The sequence below is a fragment of the Dermochelys coriacea genome, chromosome 3, assembly GCF_009764565.3.
Source record: "Dermochelys coriacea isolate rDerCor1 chromosome 3, rDerCor1.pri.v4, whole genome shotgun sequence".
Lineage (NCBI taxonomy): Eukaryota > Metazoa > Chordata > Testudines > Dermochelyidae > Dermochelys > Dermochelys coriacea.
In genome coordinates this window covers 149,248,284-149,270,041 of record NC_050070.1, presented here as the reverse complement: position 1 = coordinate 149,270,041, position 21,758 = coordinate 149,248,284, and the positions used below count along the sequence as shown (strand labels likewise).

General features: G+C 40.3%; 1 protein-coding gene across 8 annotated transcripts in view; it reads right to left on the bottom strand.

Annotated features, from left to right (window-relative positions):
* The window catches only part of LTBP1 (latent transforming growth factor beta binding protein 1), a 391,697-nt gene that overhangs the window by 28,244 nt on the left and 341,695 nt on the right, over window positions 1–21,758 (bottom strand). For all 8 annotated transcript variants that reach the window (XM_038397049.2, XM_038397051.2, XM_043511538.1 and 5 more), the window contains 3 exons: window positions 20,080–20,208; window positions 18,577–18,717; window positions 16,011–16,181 (listed from right to left, as the gene is read on the bottom strand). In XM_038397049.2, coding sequence (XP_038252977.1) covers window positions 16,011–16,181; window positions 18,577–18,717; window positions 20,080–20,208 — 441 coding nt within the window. The remainder of the gene's footprint in view (window positions 1–16,010; window positions 16,182–18,576; window positions 18,718–20,079; window positions 20,209–21,758) is intronic.

Genomic DNA, 21,758 nt, shown 5'->3' with positions numbered 1-21,758 from the left:
CAATAAAGACACTGCACTACAGTACTTGTATGAGGTGAACTGAAAAATACTATTTCTTTTTTTAATCTTTTTTACAGTGCAAACATTTGTAATCAGAATAAAAAAAAGTGAGCACTATACACTTTGTGTTCTTTGTTGTAATTGACTTCAATATATTTGAAAATGTAGAAAACATCCAACAATATTTAAATAAATTGTATTCTATTAACAGTGTGATTAAAACTGTGATTAATCACAACTTTTTTAATCTCATGATTAATCGCGATAAATGTTTTAATAGTTTGACAGCCCTACTCTGAATACTATGTACGCTATATGTTGTCTGAAGTACTTTACAGATTTTTATTGTATGCCTATATTAGGTTAATTCAATAGCCAGGTGGTCAGGAAACTTACCCAGAAAGGACAATAGCCCAGATAATAGCTCTTCAGTAAACATCCAGAAGTTTTAATTATGATATGCTACCTCCCTCCCGTGGTGGGCTTGCCTGATTGTCTCTGCCAGAACTGAATCACGGCCCCCCTTCACCCGATGAAGGGAGGGCAGATCAAAAGACAGAGAGGGATTAAAAGAGGGTGGGGGACAGGGTTTTTGAACTAAGGTGAACTAGACCCTAGAGGCTGAGGTGTCTGAAAAGATAGAAGATAGACTAACAGGTCCCCCTACACGGAAGATGGAAAGATAACTACACATGTATGTGTTTTGTTGTTTTAAACCTTTTCCCTTGCTATTCTGTGTTTTGTTAAGATTAAACAATACTTAGTTTTAAGAAGGCTGTTTTGGGTCACTGTATTCACCACTGGTCACAAGCTCCCAGAGGGAAGAAGCACAGGTACAGAGTCTAGTAGGACCTATTGTAGTGTAAGCCTGATTATTACAGGGTTCTGTAGCTTAGCACCCTGCTCTAAGAGTGGGAGAATCATGGGATTCCTCCCCAGAGAGGTGAAGGCTCATGGCCTATGACCTGGAAAGAGTGCACTCAGTGAGATCAGAAGAGGGGACAGAGGCGCAACTAGCCTTGAACCACGACAGTAATATTTTATCTATAATGCAGAAATTAATGGATAATTTCAATCCAATCATGTTCATATAAAGAAATAAAAAATGCATAGCTATTTTTCATGTTTCATAATCAATGTTAATAGCATTTACTGTTTGTTTATATTTTCTCTCCTAGTCTATCTCTTGGCTCTAATCAGGGATATTATATCCATGGCTCAAGAACAGGATTTTCCTTTTTATAATGCGCATATTATTCCATATGTTTCTAAGTTTTTCTTAAGAAATACTTTCAAAAAAATATATGGGCAGTGCATTTTGTAACTTAAGATGACTAATGCATAAAGAAGTTGGTGTGAGCTTAAAAAAATTTAAGGGGACATTTTCAAAAGTAGCTGCCTGAGTAGTGCATGCAAAATAAGAGTGTTTTAGGGGAAAATAGGAGATGCACATACAAACCTGAGCAGAAGTCAACCATGACTAGTAGCTGACAAAAAAGGAAGATAAAACACAAGTCTGATAAAAGCCCAATGATTAGACATCATGTACCTGGATTTTCAGAAGTGTAGTCAAATAAATGCACATCTAATTGTTATCAGAGAACTGGACTTGACATAGCCTATAGCCATCTTGTGCACTTAGCTACCATAAAATGGAAGTGAGGACACCACGTAGCAAGGAAGAATTTGGCCTTGCTTAAGCAGACAAAAACATCTGCACAAATGCAGTGTTACTAACAAGGATAACTGACTTTGGTTTGGGTGCCTGTGTTTATAAGTTTCTTGCTGGAGTTGCTTTACTAATAAGTAGAAATTATGAGCTCTTTGCTGTGGCTAGGGAAATTGTTAGCCTATTAAAAGTTGCTTTGAATTATTCTTTGTTTTAAGTTACTTATAAAAAAATTAGTTAAAACATGTACTTTGGAAAAGTTTTGATTTTCTATGAGCAAGAAGACACTGATATCAATCTCCCAAGCAACTAAGACAGAGGTGGGCAAACTACAGCTCGTGGGACCGTCCTGCCTGGCCCGAGCTCCTGGCCCGGGAGGCTAGCCCCCAGCCCCTCACTGGCTGTCCCCCCTCCCCCGCAGCCTCACCTCGCCACACTGCCAGCGCAATGCTCTGGGCGGCGGGGCTGCAGAGCCTGGCCTGACCTGGTATTCTGTGCTGTGCGGCATGGCTGCCTGTCCTGGAATAGCCGCGCTGCCAGCTATCAGTGGCGGGGAAGGGGGGGGTTGAATGGGGGAAGGGTTCCCGGGGGGGCAGTCAGGAAGGAGAGAAGGGGTTGGATGGGGCAGGGAGAGTGGGCAGTTAGGGGTGAGGGGTCCGGGGGTGGGCAGGGAGAAGGGGTGGTTGGATGGGGCAGGGGTCCCGGGGGGGGCAGTCAGGAAGGAGAGGAGGGTTGAATGGGGTGGTGGGGGGCAGCTAGGGGCGAGGGATCTGGGGGTGGTCAGGGGACCAAGCGTGGGGGGGTGGATGGGGCAGGGGTCCCTGGGGGGCCATCAGGGAACAGGGGGGTTGGATGGGGCAGGAGTCCGGGGGGGGCCGTCAGGGGGCAAGAAGCGGGGGGGGGGGTCAGGAGGGGGCAGGGGCTGGGCCATGCCTGGCTGATCAGGGAGGCACAGCCTCCCCTAATCGGCCCTGCATACAATTTCAGAAATCTGATGCGGCCCTCAGGCCAAAAAGTTTGCCCACCCGTGAGCTAGGAGGAAGGCTGGCCACTGGAAACCTGCTGCTGTCACTCGGCACCACTTCAGACTTTGGGTAACTATATTCTGGGACACTCTAGACTAGTGCTAGTTTAGATATTTGCTTTGTATTCAATAAAAACAAGGATTTTTAGGTGGAAGCACTCTGTGTGTACGAATCATTTATCGGAGGGAGTGTCCCCCCCACTGATTTATTTCCTGACACCTCCTAAAATACAGTGATTAGTTACCATAGTTTTAGGTTCAGATAACCCCAGGTAACATAATTTGCCTGTAAATTTGTGGTGACAATATATGCAACTATGGTCTGTGTACATGCAAAAGAGGTGCTCAAGTATGTGCCTGAGCTTCTGAAAACTGGACTCAAAATCTCCAGTCAACTAGTTAATTCTATTGCTTCATATATTTAACACAGAATATTATAAACAGTTTTTCCTGACATGACCATGATTACAAATGAATAACGGCCAAATCCTCCCTCCCACCACAAAGAAAGCTTTATTTTCTACCCAGCACCTTATAACTGTGAACATTACAGAAAAAAGAGCCAAAGCTATCAACAACATGGCAGTTCTTTAGAAATATTTTAAAATGTGACAGTTTCACCATAGAAGAAATCACTGAAGACAAGGACAATGCCAAGAAAATATTTATTACACAAAATATGTGTCCTAATCAGATTCCGGACATCAGTCTGAATTGCTTAAGCTGTGCTGTCTCAGGAAATTGCATCATCTATGAACCAAGACTGAAAAGATTTCTGTTCTACATTTAGACTGCTATCCTCACTTACATGTTTGACATCATCTATAAATTGGAGTTTAGGTTAAATACACATGACAAGGTTATTTCTTCTTAATTCATAGAGCTCAAGAAAGAGGAAAGGGCACTAGTCACAACAAATGATTTTTCCAGGAATTAAGGAAGGATATTTAGGTTCTTGCAGAGATAAGCTCTAAAGCAAATGGCTTCAGAAAAGCTCACAATGGATAAAGTCTCCTATTAAAGTTGAAGAAACTCAGGTTACCAACCTGCTTATTACAGAAACTTTCAGTTTTTTTTATTTCAGAACTTAGGCTGTTCAGATCTGCTAAAATAATAATTTCTCCTACTGCTTGTGGCAGACTAATAAAACTACAGTAAGAGTCAAGCTATGTCTGTGATAACTTCACTGCTGGTTTCGAACCACTCACTCACTCACTCACTCACTCACTCACTCACTCACTCACTCACTCACTCACTCACAATTTGAGGTACAAGAACATTAGCTTTCACTTTTCCTCTTTTAAATACACAATCTCTAGTCTATTTTTTCAGATCAGGGTTCATACCAAAAAGTAAATGAATATATGAGTCAAAGTTTTTAAAAGCAACTACATCTTCACTACAGGCACTTGTACAAATAGTAAAAATCATAATAAAAACATTTTCAGTATAAATTGCCACTGCCATCTAAACAGCTATACAACAGTACAACAACCTAATAATTATTAAGCACTTTACCATAAATAAACAAATACCCAATAGTACAAAAGCTTTGCAAAATACTTGAAGGGCAAAACAATCCAGGATCTGAAGGACCAAGAGGAGAAACAAATTCCAGAATTGAGGATTTGTCATGGAGAAAGCTCTGCCAGCATCTCTCTCACCTAGAGGGTCCCTAGCTTGAGCACCTTCAATGACTGACTGCAACTACAGAGATAAAATTTGGGGAGAGGGGTAATCAGGGTCCAAACCATTTAGAGCTTTATAGGTCAAAACATCTTAGATTCCAGACAGAAACTAACTGGCAGTCAGTGCAGATCTTGGAGTACTGGTGTAATGTGCTCTCTGCATGAACCTTTCCTTAGTGGTAACTGTACTCTCCTCTACCCAGTGAAGTTTCGAACATGTCTCAAGGAGAGCCTTATATAGAACATATTGTAATAGTCTAATCCTGAAGTGACAAAGGTCTGGATAATGGTCACTAGATCCGCATATAAAATAAATAGTTGTTTGCACCCTATTTGCAAAGGAAAGATGATAAAACTTAAGCTTATCAACAGCGGGTACCTGAACATCTAGAGGATCAAGAACACCACAAAATCCCAAGGTTATGAGCTTGAGTATGCCCAGAGCTGATATAAACTCTGCCAGGTGGCTTCCCACACCTTAAAAACATTTCCCCAGTCTTCCTCGTAGGAAGCCTCAGCCAGTTAGCCTTCATTCAAGCTCCAATTACATTCAGACACAGGGTAAAGCACTTTTGCTGCACCTGCCAGAGCTGATGAGGTGGAAACAAAGTTGGGTTCCTCAGCAGCCCATGCCTACTTATGAAACCTCCCAACAGACTCATATACACACTGAATAGGAGGAATGGGAACATGGAATTTTGCAGCTCTCTGCCATGGTCAATCACCCAAAACCAAATCTGTGAACTCCCAGAAAGAACTGAACAAAACCACTCCAAAGTGACTCTGTCTAGCCCTGCTAGAGACTGCAGACACATCACCAATCAGAATGCAGTAATAGTTGGTCCATGACAACATTATAGCCTCCACCCTACATATTTCCCTTTCAGCATCATATTTCCTCCAAATCACCACCACAGGAATCGAGGGAGCCTGACCCCCTCCAAATCTTAAGCTCCAGGCAGCATTGTTTCATTCTCCTAGCTACCCTAAGGCAGCCACTGAAAAGACATAGCTGTTGCAGCTGGGTTCTAGAACAGTGATTTCTAATGCAGGCTTTAAAAGCCACATTAATATACCAATCCTCCCCAAACAAAACAGAATCCCAACACACACATCCCCCTTTCTCCACCATCTTACTCAACAGCTTCTAATTTCTACTGGTTTCTCTCCCGCACACCAGATTCACTATTCCCTACAACAATATTCCTTTCTTCACAATCGATCCCAGCTCCATAAGATTCTCAATAGGAGCTACTGGAGACTCAACAATTTTTAAATGCAGGACATTTTATTTGGGTGTCCAAGTATGGATATAAAGGCTCAAATGTAGGTATCAGTTTTTGAAAATAGTGGCCAATGTGCCCTATTTTCAAATATGGAAGCTTCAATTTAGTTCTTAAATCTATATTTAGGAACTAAAATACCCACTTTAGGCACCTAAATTAAGTGCTGATTAAGGTACCTAGGTACTTAAACTTAGGCATTTATGTTTGGAAGTTGGATCTTATAGAAAAAACAGGTAAGTGCTAAGTGATCAAGGAGGCAGAATTTCTCAGTTTTTTACAAAACTATCCAAACAGAGATAGACTAGACTTCTCCTCTTGATTCAGAATGCACCTTTTCCATCAAGAATGCTGCTGTCTGAACTGATAGGAGCATCAAAACCCCCAAATAGAATTTTTGAGAATTACTATAAATTTCTATTATTGATTTAGTGACAGATGAGAAAGATTAGGTGATACAGGTCCTGAAAAAGCTAATATCACTGTAGGTAGCCTTACAAGATCGAAGGTCAATATGAACTGTTCTGTAACACAGGAATATTACAAAGACAATTCTTTTTATTTCATCAAACTGTCAGTTCTTTGGCCTAATACAATAGATATACATACCGCTGAGTCCCAGAAAGAGTACAGAAAGAGTATAGAATGTTTCTGTGGTTACCATTTCAGTTCAGTATTAGATCCAAAACTGTGAAGACTTTTATTCGGAAGATAATATTACTGTATAATTTTAGCTGTACTGTTGCTGCCTTAATACTTTATTGTGCAAGATCACAGACAGCAAATTACTTCATCAATTTTTAGTGGATTCTCTCTTATTTTCATATATCTTACCTGTCTTACCTTTCCTGCATGTCAAAGAGACAAATCCTGCAAACTCATCCTCATGAGAGTCGTTATTACTCACCTTGGTAATATTACAATCAATGCACGTATACCTGTGAGTAAGGGCTACTCACACGAGCAAAAAGAAAAGGAGTACTTGTGGCACCTTAGAGACTAACAAATTTATTAGAGCATAAGCTTTCGTGAGCTACAGCTCACTTCATCGGATGCATTTGGTGGAAAAAACAGAGGAGAGATTTATATACACACACACAGAGAACATGAAACAATGGGTTTATCATACACACTGTAAGGAGAGTGATCACTTAAGTGATCACTCTCCTTACAGTGTGTATGATAAACCCATTGTTTCATGTTCTCTGTGTGTGTGTATATAAATCTCTCCTCTGTTTTTTCCACCAAATGCATCCGATGAAGTGAGCTGTAGCTCACGAAAGCTTATGCTCTAATAAATTTGTTAGTCTCTAAGGTGCCACAAGTACTCCTTTTCTTTTTGCGAATACAGACTAACACGGCTGCTACTCTGAAACCTGTCACACGAGCAAGTGTTTGCAGGACTGGACTCTTAGGCAGAAAGACCAAAAGAGTCTGACTAGCTTTATAGTGAATTATGGAACTGCACTAACAGTTTTGATCAGGATAATGAAACTTATTTCTGTAAATATATTGTCAATTGTACACTTGCCAACTGCCCAGTTATCAAGTTTACTGCCAAACAGCAACACTTGAACAGATGCTACCCATTTTCCCCCAGACTCCAGAGGCTCAGTCTCAGCTGGCATGAAACCATTATTTTACTTTGAAGGGGTCTATGGGAATCATTTTGACTTACAGCAGGAAAATAGCAGAATCCCCATTAATCATTTTCAGAAACAGGAGGGTTCCAATGAATGATTTTCATCACTGGTCTACAGCTGACCATATCACTGTTTCTACCCTTCTCATTTACATGCATTAACTGTGATATAAGTTTCCTGTCTTCGTCAGATGTTTTTATGTTGGATGGTGTTGAGACAGGGTAGGTTTAAATCTAACCATGAAAAATTCAAGCAGCCAAAATATTCCAGGGAAAGTCAGGACACAAAAATTACTGGTTATTTTTTAAGATAGGAGTTCCCTTTATAACCATTTTTAAAACTGTAGGACAAATGGCTGCAACTCTGTTCAGACAGCCCAATATTTTCTCTTATGTCTGTCATCTATAATCTCAGATACAAGGATGATATAAGGAAAAAAGAAACTGCAGGCCACTGAATGATCATTCTGTGATCTATCAATTTTATCATGAAAATGTTCTGGTGATAATGCTTCCCCCACCCTCAGATCCTCCTTAACATATGTTACAAATCTTCAGGGTGCCCCAACAACAGAAATATGCATACTGCTACAGTAGTAAATCCGGAAAACACAATGTATAAGGTATTTGACAAAGGAGCAACTCTAGGGCCCCCAGTCAGGACTTGAACCTATGACCGTCTGGCCCAGAAGTGTGAAAGCTCTCTCCTGAGCCAATGATATCACTTTTAAGTGTCGTAGACTGAAAACGTCAAATGATTCATTCATTCAGTTCACTCAACTCTAAGTTTTCTTTTGTAAATGTTTCTGAAGTGGTGAATGGCTCCCAAGGTTTGGGTTTCTATCTATAATTGTTCTTACATGATAAAAACAAGGCTCTTATTTTCACATTCTTTGCTCCACAAGGAAAAATATAATAGTGCCAAAAAACAGTTCCATTTGGGATCAAAACATGGCTCATGGTTTCAAATGAAGACAAATATCCTACCCGTTCCTTCAGTGCTTATTAAAATTCACATAAGTGAACTGTATTCACTTAACACATTCAATTGGAAAGAATTAGTTTTTAATGGAATGAAAAGAGTCATCCCTCATGACTGATAAATAAACTCATGGCTTCTTGTGTAGAGACACCAACAGTAATAGATAAGAGGGGGGAGGGATAGCTCAGTGGTTTGAGCACTGGTCTGCTAAACCCAGGGTGTGAGTTCCGTCCCTGAGGGGGGCCATTTAGGGATCTGGGGCAAAAATTGGGGATTGGTCCTGCTTTGAGCAGGACGTTGGACTAGATGACCTCCTGAGGTCCCTTCTATGATATTCTAAGAGGAATAGGCATATAGGAGTATTTGTCTAGTACAAAATAAAGATACCTGGGCTCTGAAGTGCACTTGAGTAGTACCTCAACAGCCAACTCCTGTTCTGACTAGTAGAAAACTAGTTCCAGTCTGGCTGACCCATAAATATATGATTCACCCCTGATGGTTTAAATGACTATTTGAGTTGGTCTGCTTCTTTCTGAACTAGATGGTCTGCCAGAAAGTCTCTCACTCCTGCCAGTGGAGAGGTAGTCCAAACGGAACTCTTCTCTGTCTGTTCAAGTAGTATGTGGCAACTATACTGTGTGTGAGAACCTGCACTGGCTATTTCTTGATAAGAGGAAGAAAGCTTTTGAGAGCCAGCCTGATGGAGCTTAGCAAAGAGGGTCTTTAGAAACATGAAATGAAGTCTAAATCTTCATTTGCAGCTCTTAGAGATCATTGTGTTTAGAGATCAAGTTCATTAAAGGATAACCACTCATTTGACATTTTTCCACACACACAGTAGTCACACTACTGTTTCTTTTCTATTACAAAACCCCAAAACAACAAAGAAGGAAAGGAAGTTTCCTAGACAACAATATCTGGCAGAGAGAGAGGAAGTGGGAGCTGTTGGGGGGGCAACCTTTTTTTATAAAGTTAAGGCTTCAGTGACATATACAGGTCCCTACCCACCATTGCGACTACTCCAAAAAATTTGGCAGCAATGTGATTCCTAGAAGGTAACTGTGGAGGCAATGTCAGCAAGGAGAAACACACATTATATACGAAGCCAATATGTTATATCTTGCTTTCCAGGTTTCACTGTATATCAGAAAGCTTTTGCCACAACAACTGGTCAATTAGATTGTTATTTTTGGTGAAATCCTAGTAGTTTGCCTGACAGTTTACATTTAATTTTATACTTTAATGCACCATGCTGATGGCCCATCTGTTCCTATTGACATAATGGGCCTAATTTCTGCCCTCCATTATGAAGATTTAACCTCCAGGAAAGTCCATAGGAGCTGTCCCCATGTAACTGAGTAAACCATTGAGCCCAAACGTTTAAAAATAATTTAGTATTTTAAAATATTTTAAAAATGCATTTAAAAGAGAGGCACAGCCTTCTTTGTGGGTCATCTGCAGGCAGATACTGAATCTTAATGTTATATGCTTTTATTTAGCAGGCACACTGTACATTGTGTTCTATTAGTTGCTGGTAATAACTAGATGGCTGCTTGATTATTTATAAAAAGCAGATAGTATCTACATATTAAAGGTGAAACCAACAACAATTATTCCATGTAAGCCAAAGAGCATTCAAAGTTTCTCACTGGAATCAACAAAACATGCTTCCAAATGGCATGAAGAATTATTCATTCCTATTTTCTATTTTAAACTAACATAAATTGAATTCAAAATCATGACCTATAAAAGATAATTGAACATTACTTCTCCCTTCATTATCTATCACTTTACTTTATAAATGTATGTGGAAAACCAGCAAAACACACACACACACACTCTCTCTCTCTCTCTGCCTGTTTTGCTGGTTCTCTTCTTCCATGGATCAGCCCTGTAAGAGGGCGACTTGCCCATGGGCTGGAGAACCTGAGGCTAAGCTAGCGATGATTACAAGATGAGCCCCACCTGAGAGGAATCAGGTGGTTCAAATATAAAAGGCAGCAGGAATCTACAGGGGAGAGTATTTCCTACTGCGAGGGAACTACAGAGTAAAGCTGTAGGGAAAAAGGGTCTCCTCCAGAGATCCCTGATGAAGTGACAGTTCTTTAGGGAAGAGAAGAGCTGGGTGGATGATTTCTTTTGTGTTTGTTTTTGGGAACTTTGTTAATTTAATAAAACCCAGACCCCCAATCAGGGCTGAGATTGAGCAAGACTATGTGAAGATTTGTTTAAGGATCCCTGAAGAAAGGGAAAACAAGCATAAGGCGCTATAGCGGCACACCGGCACGAGGGGGGCATTCAAGTGACTGGGATGGTACTACAATCTCCAATTAAAGGGCTACACTCGGGCTCCAACCCTCTACGGACGAGACTGGTGCAAAGGGGAACCTTGGATTTTTACTGCCACTTAATTTAGAGCTGCCATTTCCACACTTTTTATTCTGATTCTCTCTTGGCTGATGGTTTAGCTATCCTTTTAGCATATTTCTGTAGCCCCCAGAAATACTGTCCGACTGCACAAGGGCCCAGATCCTCAAGCACCTTCACATGTGCATAATTTTGATGGGACTACATACATGCTGAAATGTAATCACATGAATAGGGTTTGCTGCATTAGGGCCTCACTTGGCTAACCCTCCTCTGTGTCACTTCAGAAATGAGCTCAACCACCTTCCTGATGAAAGATCCAATCCCTGGTTGCTCCTGAAGCAGGATTCTTTGTATGGATTTGCAATCAAACTCTGCAGACCAGGCTTCTGGTTACTTTTCTGCTAGATTGGAAGTTGATACTTTTCAGTTATTTATCACAGAACTGCAGAAATTAGAGACTGAAAGGCCTATTAGATCATTTCATCTGGCACTCAGACAGTGCTGGACTCTTCTCTACAGTATGCTTACCAAGGTTTATCCCAGTCTTATTTTAACTATACTAAACACACAGTTCTTTTAAGCATTAATTTGATACACAGTAAGTTTAGTAATCGATCACTGGCTGAATGTCATGCTTCTGAGGGCAAGTGTAAAAGCACCTCTTACCCTGGGTCACCATCTCTTCCAATGCCCAGAATTGTCCACAGCAGCCTGTGACATTGCTTTGCTTACAAGGCATGGAGAAGGCTGCAATTTCCTTTCTGAAACAATCCCCTTACTCCTTTTTTACAGTTGTCTGGGAAGCCAATGCACTTCATGCTCAATTCGGGGGCAGCAGCCAACAATTACCCCAGCCAGTCAATTCAAAAATCAGATTTTATTTGTAGCCTTACAGAAATAGGTCCTGATCTTCCAAAGCATATAAACACATGGGTAACTACTAGAACAAGTGGAGTTATGCATGTGCTTAAAAGCTTTGCTGGTTCAAGGCCATTGTGAGTAAATTATAAAAAATAAAACATAAGTAGAAACAAACACACCTAGGCTAATACTTTAGAACACTAAAATCTTGTCTACACACAAAAACGATATCACTTTAACTATAATGGTATGGTTAAAATGATACAACTCCCACACAGTGGAAGAAGTTACTGTATATATCAGTAAAAAAGTGCTTATACAGGGATTGCTTATACAGGAAGGGGAATAAACTAAACCAGTAAAAGGCACCTTTATACTGGTATAAAACTGCGTCCACATTAGAGGTTGGACTGGTATAACTATGCTAGTAAAAAATTACCACCTCTCCCACCAGCCGACACAGTTATACTAGTACAAAAACTGTGTGTGCACCAGGCCTAAATTACAAAATATTGAAATATTACCTATATATGGCATGGCATAAAACCATAGCATCATAGACATGTAGGGCTGGAAGGGACCTCTTGTGCATCCCCCCTATGCTGAGGCAGAACCAAGTATATCTAAACCATCACTGACAGGTGTTTGTCTAACCTGTTCTTAAAAGCCTCCTGTGAAGGGAATTCCATAACTTCCTTGGGTAACAGTTAGAAAGTTTTTCCTAATATCTAACCTAAATCGCCCTTGCTGCAAACCAAGCAAACTAAGCAAACTACTTCTTGTCTTACCCTCTGTAAACCTGGAGAACAAGTGATTACTGTCCTCTTTACATATTTGAAGACTGTGTTCTCCCTCAGCCTTCTCTTCTCTGGATTAAACATGCCCAGTTCACCTTTCCTAATAGGTCAAGTTTTCTAACCCTCTTACTATTTTTGTTGCTCTCCACTGGACTCTCTCAAATTTATTTTCATCTTTCTTAAAAGGTGTGCCCAAAACTGGATTCAATACTCCAGCTGAGGACTCACCAGTGTCGACTAGAGAGGAACACATACTTCCCATGTCTTACATACAATACTCCTATTACCACATCCCAGAATGATGTTTGCCTTTTTCCAGAAGCAGCAAACTGTTGACTCATATTCAATTTGTGATCCACTATTCCCCCCAGATCCTTTTCAGCAGTACTACTGCCTGGCCAATTATTCCCTATTTTGTATTTGTGCATTTGACTTTCCCTTCCTAAATGCAGCACTTTGCACTTGTCTTTATTGAATTTCATTTTATTGACTTCAGACCAATTCTTCAATTGATCTAGAACATTTTTAATTCCTATACTGTCTTCCAAAGTGCTTGCAACCCCTCCCTGCTCAGAGTCAGATGCAAATTTTATAAGCACACTTTCCTCTCTATTATCCAAGTCATGAATAAAAATATTGTAAAGTACCATACCCAGGACAGACACCTATGGGCCCAGACTCAATATGTCCTGCCAGTTTGACAGAAAACCATTGATAACTACACTTTGAGTACAATCTTTCAACCAGTTGTGCAACCATGTTAGAGTAATTTTATTTTGACCATATTTCCCTTGTTTGCTTATGAGAATGTCATATGGGAAAATGTCCAAAGCCTTACTTAAGTCCAGCCTTACTTAACTCACATCTATTATGTCCCCCTTATCCACTAGGCCAGTTGCTCTGTCGAAGAAAGAAATTAGGTTGGTTTGGTATGATTTGTTATTGACAAATCTATATTGGCTATTACTTATCACCTCATTTTCATCTAATAAAATAGCATCTCTTCTCTCACAGCTTAAAACTCTGCTGCTCTAACAGATCTGTGTTTAGGCCACAAGTCCCAGAAAGAGGTCTGTGTATAACCAGAGAGACTTCTCCCCATACTCATTTAGCTTGCAGTCATATTGATAAAAAGAATTTTGTGTCCTTACACAAAACAATATTTTTTTGAAATAATGTCCACTTTTGAAATAATAAGACAAACACATTCATTTTCCACTATCTATGTCAGCTAGCTAACACTCCAAAAATGTCAACAGTATTAGGCAATATTTCCTGGGAGGATGCATTTCCCTAATCAATAGCAATACCCCATTTCTTTCTCCCCTAACAGGCTTCCTTATCTATCTTAAATGACCAAGACTCATTCTTCTGTAGGTCTAATTATTCTACACAATACCTTTAGTAACACTTCATTATTATGTCAATATGTCCCTTTGAAGGCAGTCTAGTATAAGATATAATTGATCTATCTGTATATATGCAAAAATGAGTTATTAAAATCCATAATATTTATAAAAAGAAAAGGAGTACCGGTGGCACCTTAGAGACTAACAAATTTATTAGAGCATAAGCTTTCGTGAGCTACAGCTCACTTCATCGGAACGCATCCGATGAAGTGAGCTGTAGCTCACGAAAGCTTATGCTCTAATAAATTTGTTAGTCTCTAAGGTGCCACCGGTACTCCTTTTCTTTTTGCGAATACAGACTAACACGGCTGCTACTCTGAAACCCATAATATTTATGTAGAAGGTAAAATTCATATATGTGTGTGGAGAGAGAGAGAGAGAACAGGCTACATCATCTGCCATAAAGGGAAAGAAATTTTAAAACTATAAAATAAAAGTAACTCTGTGGAATGAGGAACTCTTCTTTCACAAAAATCATTCACTAAAAAACAAAGCAGTCCAGCAGGGCTATAGAGGAAACTTGCCAAGTTAACAGATGAAAAACAATTTCTTACTCTGGTACTTTTTCAATAGGCAGCACTGTATGAACAATACTTTCCTTCTAGTCTATTAAACCTTAATATTACCCCAGACCACAATAAGAAGCAGCATATTTCTTTCTAAATATTTATTATATGATAGCATATAACAAGAAAATGAACGTACTCCGAATTTTGCTCTGTAATACTAATGGGCAAAATGTATCAGGCCTACATTTTCTGAAATGTTTCTGAAATTTTCAGAATGCCAATAAAAAAAATGTAAAGCCTGACTTTTAGAGGTGCTAATCACCCACAATTACAATTTAAATGATTGAGAAAGGTTGATGCTCAATGTGACGTTTCACTCCATATGCTCTATGAAAAATATGCTTGGAATGTGAATATAATGTAACTGGAATATGCTTTAAGCAAAAGGTCTCTTGTAAGGTATCAATACAAAGCTTATAATCTACTGAGTGTGTTCATCCTATTTGTATGTATGTATCATTCTTGTATCTAAAACTTGAAATATGAAGTTAACTCTGAGGTCCTATTGTAATTATGCAAAGCGTGGGCCATTAATGGTGGTTTAGAATCTTGATGGCTCCCATTATTTAGAACAATTGGTTGTAAATGGCTCTGTTTACTTGTAAGCCTTCCTGTGTTCCTGTGAGTCAGGTCGGAAAGAAGGAAAGAATCAAGGCTTGGGGCCTCACAGGACATAAGACCATGTCACCTCGTACTGGAATCCATCTTAAGCCTGGTCCTTTTCCATTTAGAAGAAGGGGTGGGGACCCAGAGAGACAAAGGATTTCCGCCTTGTGCCAAAGCTATAAAAGAGGGTGGAAAAGAACAAAGGGGGCTGCAGTCATGAGAAAACCCCTAGTTACCACCTGAGCTTGGATTAACAAGAACTGTACCAGGGAAAGGATTGGGCCCAGACTAGAAAGGAGTCTAATCTGTGAAAGAAGTTTATTGGAACATCTCGGAGGGTGAGATTTACCTGGATTCAGTTTCTTAATGTATTAGGCTTAGACTTGCATGTTTTGTTTTATTTTGCTTGGTAACTTACTTTGTTCTGTCTGTTATTACTTGAAACCACTTAAATCCTACTTTTTATACTTAATAAAATCACTTTTGTTTATTAATTAACCCAGTGTAAGTGATTAATACCTGGAGGAGCAAACAGCTGTGCATATCTCTCTATCAGCGTTATACAGGAGAGACAATTTCTAATTTACCCTATATAAGCTTTATACAGAGTAAAACGGATTTATTTGGGGTTTGGATCCCACAGGGAGCTGGATGTCTGGGTGCTGGAGAGAGGTGACCTGCTGAGCAGTTTTTGGTTAAAGTCTGCAGCTTTGGGGGCGTGGACCAGACCTGGGTCTGTGTTGCAGCCAGCTAGCATGTCTGGCTCAAGAAGGCAGGGTTCTGGAGTCCCAAGCTGGCGGGGAGGCTCAGAGGTAATCTCAGCACGTCAGGTGACAGTCCCAAGGGGTTCTTTGTGACCGAACCCATCACACTCAATGCTTCTGAAAGTCAGGCCCCAGTGTTTTTAAAACTGACACAGCAAAAATTAGAGGTGGTTTTTTGAAAATCTGGATTTTAGTTATTTCCATTTAGCAGCATTGGTTTATGGACAGCCAATTTCCTTTTTCTTTTTTCTGCTATTAATTCAGGTATTGAGAATACAGGGAAAGAGATTAAAATGACTACTAGCTCTAAAAATCATCTTAGGAACTGAAATGTACATTTCCTTACCTGAGTCCTTCATGGGACAGAGTGCACACTGCATGCCCCAGGCCTCACCATATAAGCAGCAGCACTCAGTGTACGTAGTCTGCTTTCCAACCAGAGGCCGGCTACAAACAAAATCCTCACTCAGATGTTGCCAGCAAAGATCCTGGTAGACTTCAGTTTCTTCAGTTTGTTCTGAAGGAGAAGTCAGTATTACATCAGTACCACAATGCTCTTATTATTTCAAAGACATTGGTAAAATACAGTGTTATCTAAACGAAGGTTACAAGAATAATCTAACATTATTGCTTTACATGAAACCAAAGTTGGATGGGTTTACTAATGAATTCAAATGTTTAACTTAGAAATTATGACCATGTGATTATGACTAGTGATTTGGAGTGGCTCAAATGTTGACTGTCGAACTTGAGAAATCTGAAAGGGTCCTTGTATTCAGAAACTGTTGAGCACCTACTTTCAGAAAAACAGGCTTCTTTAAAGATTCTCAAGCTAGGCACCCAAGAGTGGGACACACTGAGTTTCTAGCCACTTCTGGAATTCTTTGCCAAGGAGTGGGATTTTTCCAAAGTGCTCAGCATTGACTTAATTCTACTCCTATTGGAATCAATGGAACTTCCACTAACTTCTGTGGGAGCTGAGTTAGGTCAACGCTAAGTGCTTTGGAAATCCCATCCAAAGAGTGAACCCTAAAATACATTAACTTGGATTTCCTTACAGTGGGTAAAGATTGTATCAGTAAGACAGTTTAAGAAGTTTGTCCACTAGAGATGGGTTGAATATTTTTGACACAATATTTTTGTCAAAATATGCTGTTTTGTCAATGCTGAAATGTTTTGTAGGGACATATTGGTTTCAATTAGATTTTTGACAGGAAGGTTTCTGAGTTCCAGGGCTCTCTGATCACGGTTGACCACATCTACCCAGAAATAAACCCAAATAGAAAAGCTGCCTTTTTGGCTCAGAAAACTGGCATTTTCCTTTTGTGAAAATATTTGAATGGCTCTGTTTTGTTCCAATGCAGAATGAAAACAAATATTGAAACCACAAAAGTTGTCATGAAAAGGAATTGTCATTCTCTGGTGAGTTGTAGTAATTGCATTTGTTACATGGTGTAACAATACAACTTCAACTACACACGCTACATGTGAAATCATAGGATTGAACCCCAATTCACAAGGAAAATGTGGTATTCTGAAAGCATGAAGATTACCTGAGTTTAGATCCATCTTTTACAGCTCATGTAGCCAGAGGCTTCAAATGATAGAATTAGAGTTCCACTGTGCCTTTAAGACATTGTACATTGCCTCCTTGAGCTCCAGAGAGCTGAAAGGAGAGTGGGAAGAAAGGTGCAAGTACCATCCATCTATACACAATGAACTCTGTATGCTAGTGGCTGTACTGTTGCCCTTTTTCCTCCCTCTCTACTTTAGAGAGGCTAGTGCCAACAGTTAAAAAACAGGAGCACTATGAACTTCCTGAGTACAAAGATTGTTCTTCTGCTAGCCCTAGTGCTTGCATTGTCTGGAGACCCTTGGCCCTCTCCCCTCCTTGCACATCCATGCAGGGGCCCAGCACAATCTTGTCCATAGTGTGTTTAGTTAAAACACCACTGACTGGTTGAGTTTTAGGTAAGGATTTAGAGATATTTATTGTATGATCCACATAAAATAAAATGTTCACTCAATCTGCACTAGTACCCCCTATTATGGAAACCTCTTGGATGGTTACATTCTTCATTGGCTGCATGGAACAGAGGCTTGAATTCATTGCTATACACACCACTATTAATCAAATGTTTTAACATTTCTAAAAATGTGTATGATGCAGAATTTGATAGTTAGTGTTACTAACTCTTTTGATTTTATCATGAGTCTTAGAATATTTGGTGTTTTTCTTAAATTCCCTGCTGCTGGAATTAAGAATTTGCTTGAGATTCTCAGCTTTCATTAAAAAGTAGTAAGATTCTAACCCTCTTGGTTGTGAAGAAAAGCTTGAAAAAATGAACGGAGTGTACCCTAAACAAACTTCCTACAGTTACAAAGCTGAGAGACAAATGAGGGACATATCCCATTGAGTAATCAGAGGCACAGATATAATTCCCACTATTTACCCCTATATCTTTCCTCTATTATAAAAGCACAATCTCTGTTTTGTCTGGATTGAGTCTTAGCCAGCTATCCCTCACCCAAGTCCCAATTTCAGTGAGATGCTGGGCAGGTTGGGTCATTTCACCTTCAAGGTTGGAACAGATAGAGATATGGAGCTGGGTGTCATCAGCATATTGAAAATACCTCAAACCAAGCTGATTCATTAACAGTCCCAATGGTCCCATATACACACTGGGGTGACACGATGGAACCCTGTGGAATTACATGAACATGTCCTCAGCATAGATAAAAAATTACGCAACACTACCATCTGAGATTTCCTCAGAATGGAGCAGAGCCACCCAAGAGTGACCCTGTCTACCATTGGTAGGATCTGCAGCCATATCTACAACACCTTATGGTCAACAGTGTCAGTTGTTGATCCCGTACAGAAACAGTATAATGCATATAATGGAGCATACCATTTGAATCTGCTGGTCTGATACACCGCTTTTCTGTGGCATCCAGAACCATTGGATGGGTACAGAAACAGTTGTAAGATCCTTCAGTGTTAATGCACTGGCCATCCACACAGCTGGTTGGGTCCTGACATTCATCTGTATCTTTAAAAGGGAAGAAATGCACCAAGAAAAGTCAACATCAAAGAAGTTGCACTGTATAAATTAATGCCTAAAAATTCTTAAATTAAGAACAGATTTCCCCGAGTGCCAACTCTAAATTAGTCCAAATACCTACCTTCACCCTACTCAGAGCATCCATAGAGGAGAGAGGCAGGATGCTGACCTATTGCACTCAAGAATTGAGCAGCCTCTTGATTAACACACGTGGCAGTGTTTCACAGGCAGGTGGGCGTGCCATAGACATGCCCACTCTACTTCCTGTGTATGCCAGCTGCATCCACAGCAGATTCCGCAGAGAATGCCTGCATGCTGCTCTTTTATTCGGTAGCAGTAAAGACCATTGATGAGCACCCTGCCCAAGGTCCCTCAGTACTTCTGCTGAGAGAAAAGGATCTTCCTTTTTGGCCACCACAGCTCTACTCCTCGTAAGTTTGGCTTAGAGAGGAAAAGCAAGTATTTAGCCCTATGGCAACAGCAGGCTGTTTTTCTTAAATGACATTAAATCAGAAAAGAAAATATCTTTGTAGAGGATAGTTGTAGAAACCCCAGGTGAAAGGCTCTCTTATTGTGGTTTAAAAATTACTTCCTTTCATTATGTTATTCTGCATAGTCTATATGGTTTTTCGCTGAAGCAGCAAAAGTCAGGGTCACACTTATGAATAAGTTTCTATCAAATGGCAAGCATAAAGGAGTAAGAGGTTCTGCAGACTAAAAGGAACGTGCTTATGTTACATCAGTGACCTGAATTGTAATTCCACATTGCATATTAACTCTTTGTGGAGAAATCTGTACTTAATAAAAATCATACTGTTAATTCAATTTACTGTGTTAAAAACTGCACACTTACCAAAGTTAAAGTGGGATAAAGCATGCAGGCATTCAGTGCCTGATTTGTGTACAAAGAACAGAAAGCTAGATTGTACCCCGTAGATTGAAGCAGCAGTGTGTGGGGAGAGAGGCAGTAGTTTCCTCTCACCTTGTGCATTGCACACGAAGTCCACTCTGATTAGTAGCTCCTGTTCTCTGGGGAGCACAGGGGCTGCTGCTGACATGCAAGCCCCTGGGAGCAATTTTCTGAAAAGAAGGAAGGGAGTAGGCAGAGTCCTGGTTCTACCTTCCTCTACCATATGTCCTTCAGGTGAGCTGGCTAGCCATGCAGGAGGAAGTGGGAGCATGCTGCACCCCTTAAAAAGATGCTACAGGAGTACAGGAAGCTCTGTGCTTCCCTTACTATGAGCTCTGGATAAATACCACATTTCAGCCTTGCATTTTTACTGCATAACTCTGCTTATCATGCCCATCTGCATACCATTATAATGTAGAGTGAGGCATTAAAGAACTTACCAAAGCACTGGAGTTTAACAGGATCATAGTATGTGCCTTGTTTACAGTAACACTCATAACCTGGCTGTGTGTTCAGACAGAAGCCATTTTTACAGATTTCTTGTCCGAAGAGCAGGCATTCATCTGCATCTGTAGAGAAAAACTACAGTTACAGCCCTTAGTCATGTAAGGGACTATAGAGCAAGCCCCACTTACTCCCCTGTTCCGACAGTGACTCTGGCTGTTGGTAGCATAGCCGGGGCTACTTGCCACTGCGAGCAAATGATTTGGGACGGAGTGGAGAGGGGTGTGGAGAGCTGGGGGAGCCTTGGTTCTGCCTCCTTATTTGGTGGCCAGAGTAACTTAGCTGGATACATGGGGGAAATCAGTCACTGCACAAAAAAGGGTGCAGTAGCTTAGTCCCTTCCCAGAGCAAGAGGGAAACAGAGAAGGAATTGTGACTTTGAGCCACAATTTATTCTCTGGTCTGATTCTGGGTTGCTGCAGCTATGCACTATATCTTACTCAGGGCAGATTGTAAGGTGACAAGGTGGATACTAAGATAAAATACTACTGTATTTCCATACAGCCCAATTCTGTCATCCTTACATATGCTAAGCAGTCCTTTACTCTGTGCCCAAACTGGTAAGCTACTAAAGAAGATTTTAGATTTATATTGCCAATTGAAATTAGTGGGAGGCAAAAACTGCAGCAATGTTGTAGATGTCCACATGCTGGACTGTGAACAAAGCCAATTCCCAGAGTCACACAAAACAATATTATAGATCCAAAGTGAGTAAGGACAGCTCTTGTTGACTCCAGAATACTGACAGTGGGGTAGCCCTGATGCATTCTATATATTTTGATGCAGACTGAGGCTAAGGAAGAAAAAGTTTATTAAGACAGCAAACAACAACATAAGGACAGTTCTGACAAAGAGAAAATCCACTGGTTAGAGCAGGGGAAAGAGGTGACAATAAACTTACTAAACAGGGCAGAGGCAGCCATGGCCTAAGTACCCTGTACTATACACAGGCATAAAAACATTTCCTCACAGTCCAAGCTATGTGAAATCGACAGCACTCTGTTTGCACCTCCTGTATTTTTGCTTTGTAATTGGCCTTAGGTCCAAACAGAACAGACCAAGAGGACTGACTGTGCCTTCCACATATCATTTGTCCTTTCTTCTATTTGGCTGAACTTCCTCTTCTGTGACTGTCTCAGTTCAACAATTGTCTATGTATATGTAAATCTGTTGTTAGGTTTTGTCTCCTCCATTTTGAAGCAACAGATGTAATCCGGACCCCACTGAAGTCAGTGGCAAAACTCACATTGACTTCAATGGAGCCAGGATTTCACTCCATAGTTGGGAGTTTCTATGATATACACAAACAGCAGTCCGATGAAGTGAGCTGTAGCTCACGAAAGCTTATGCTCTAATAAATTTGTTAGTTTCTAAGGTGCCACAAGTACTCCTTTTCTTTTTGCGAATACAGACTAACACAGCTGCTACTCTGAAACAAACAGCAGTGGTGCTTGCTGGATGGATTGTCCTAATACTGTTAATAGAGATTACCTGGGATCCAGTCCTATGGCACAACTGTTTGTGATGGTTGTGCAGCACCTGCAAGTGTGCAGCACGTCATTTTTACCTGTATTTGGCTAGGATCATGTGTTTCTCATTCCAGAATGGTCTGCTT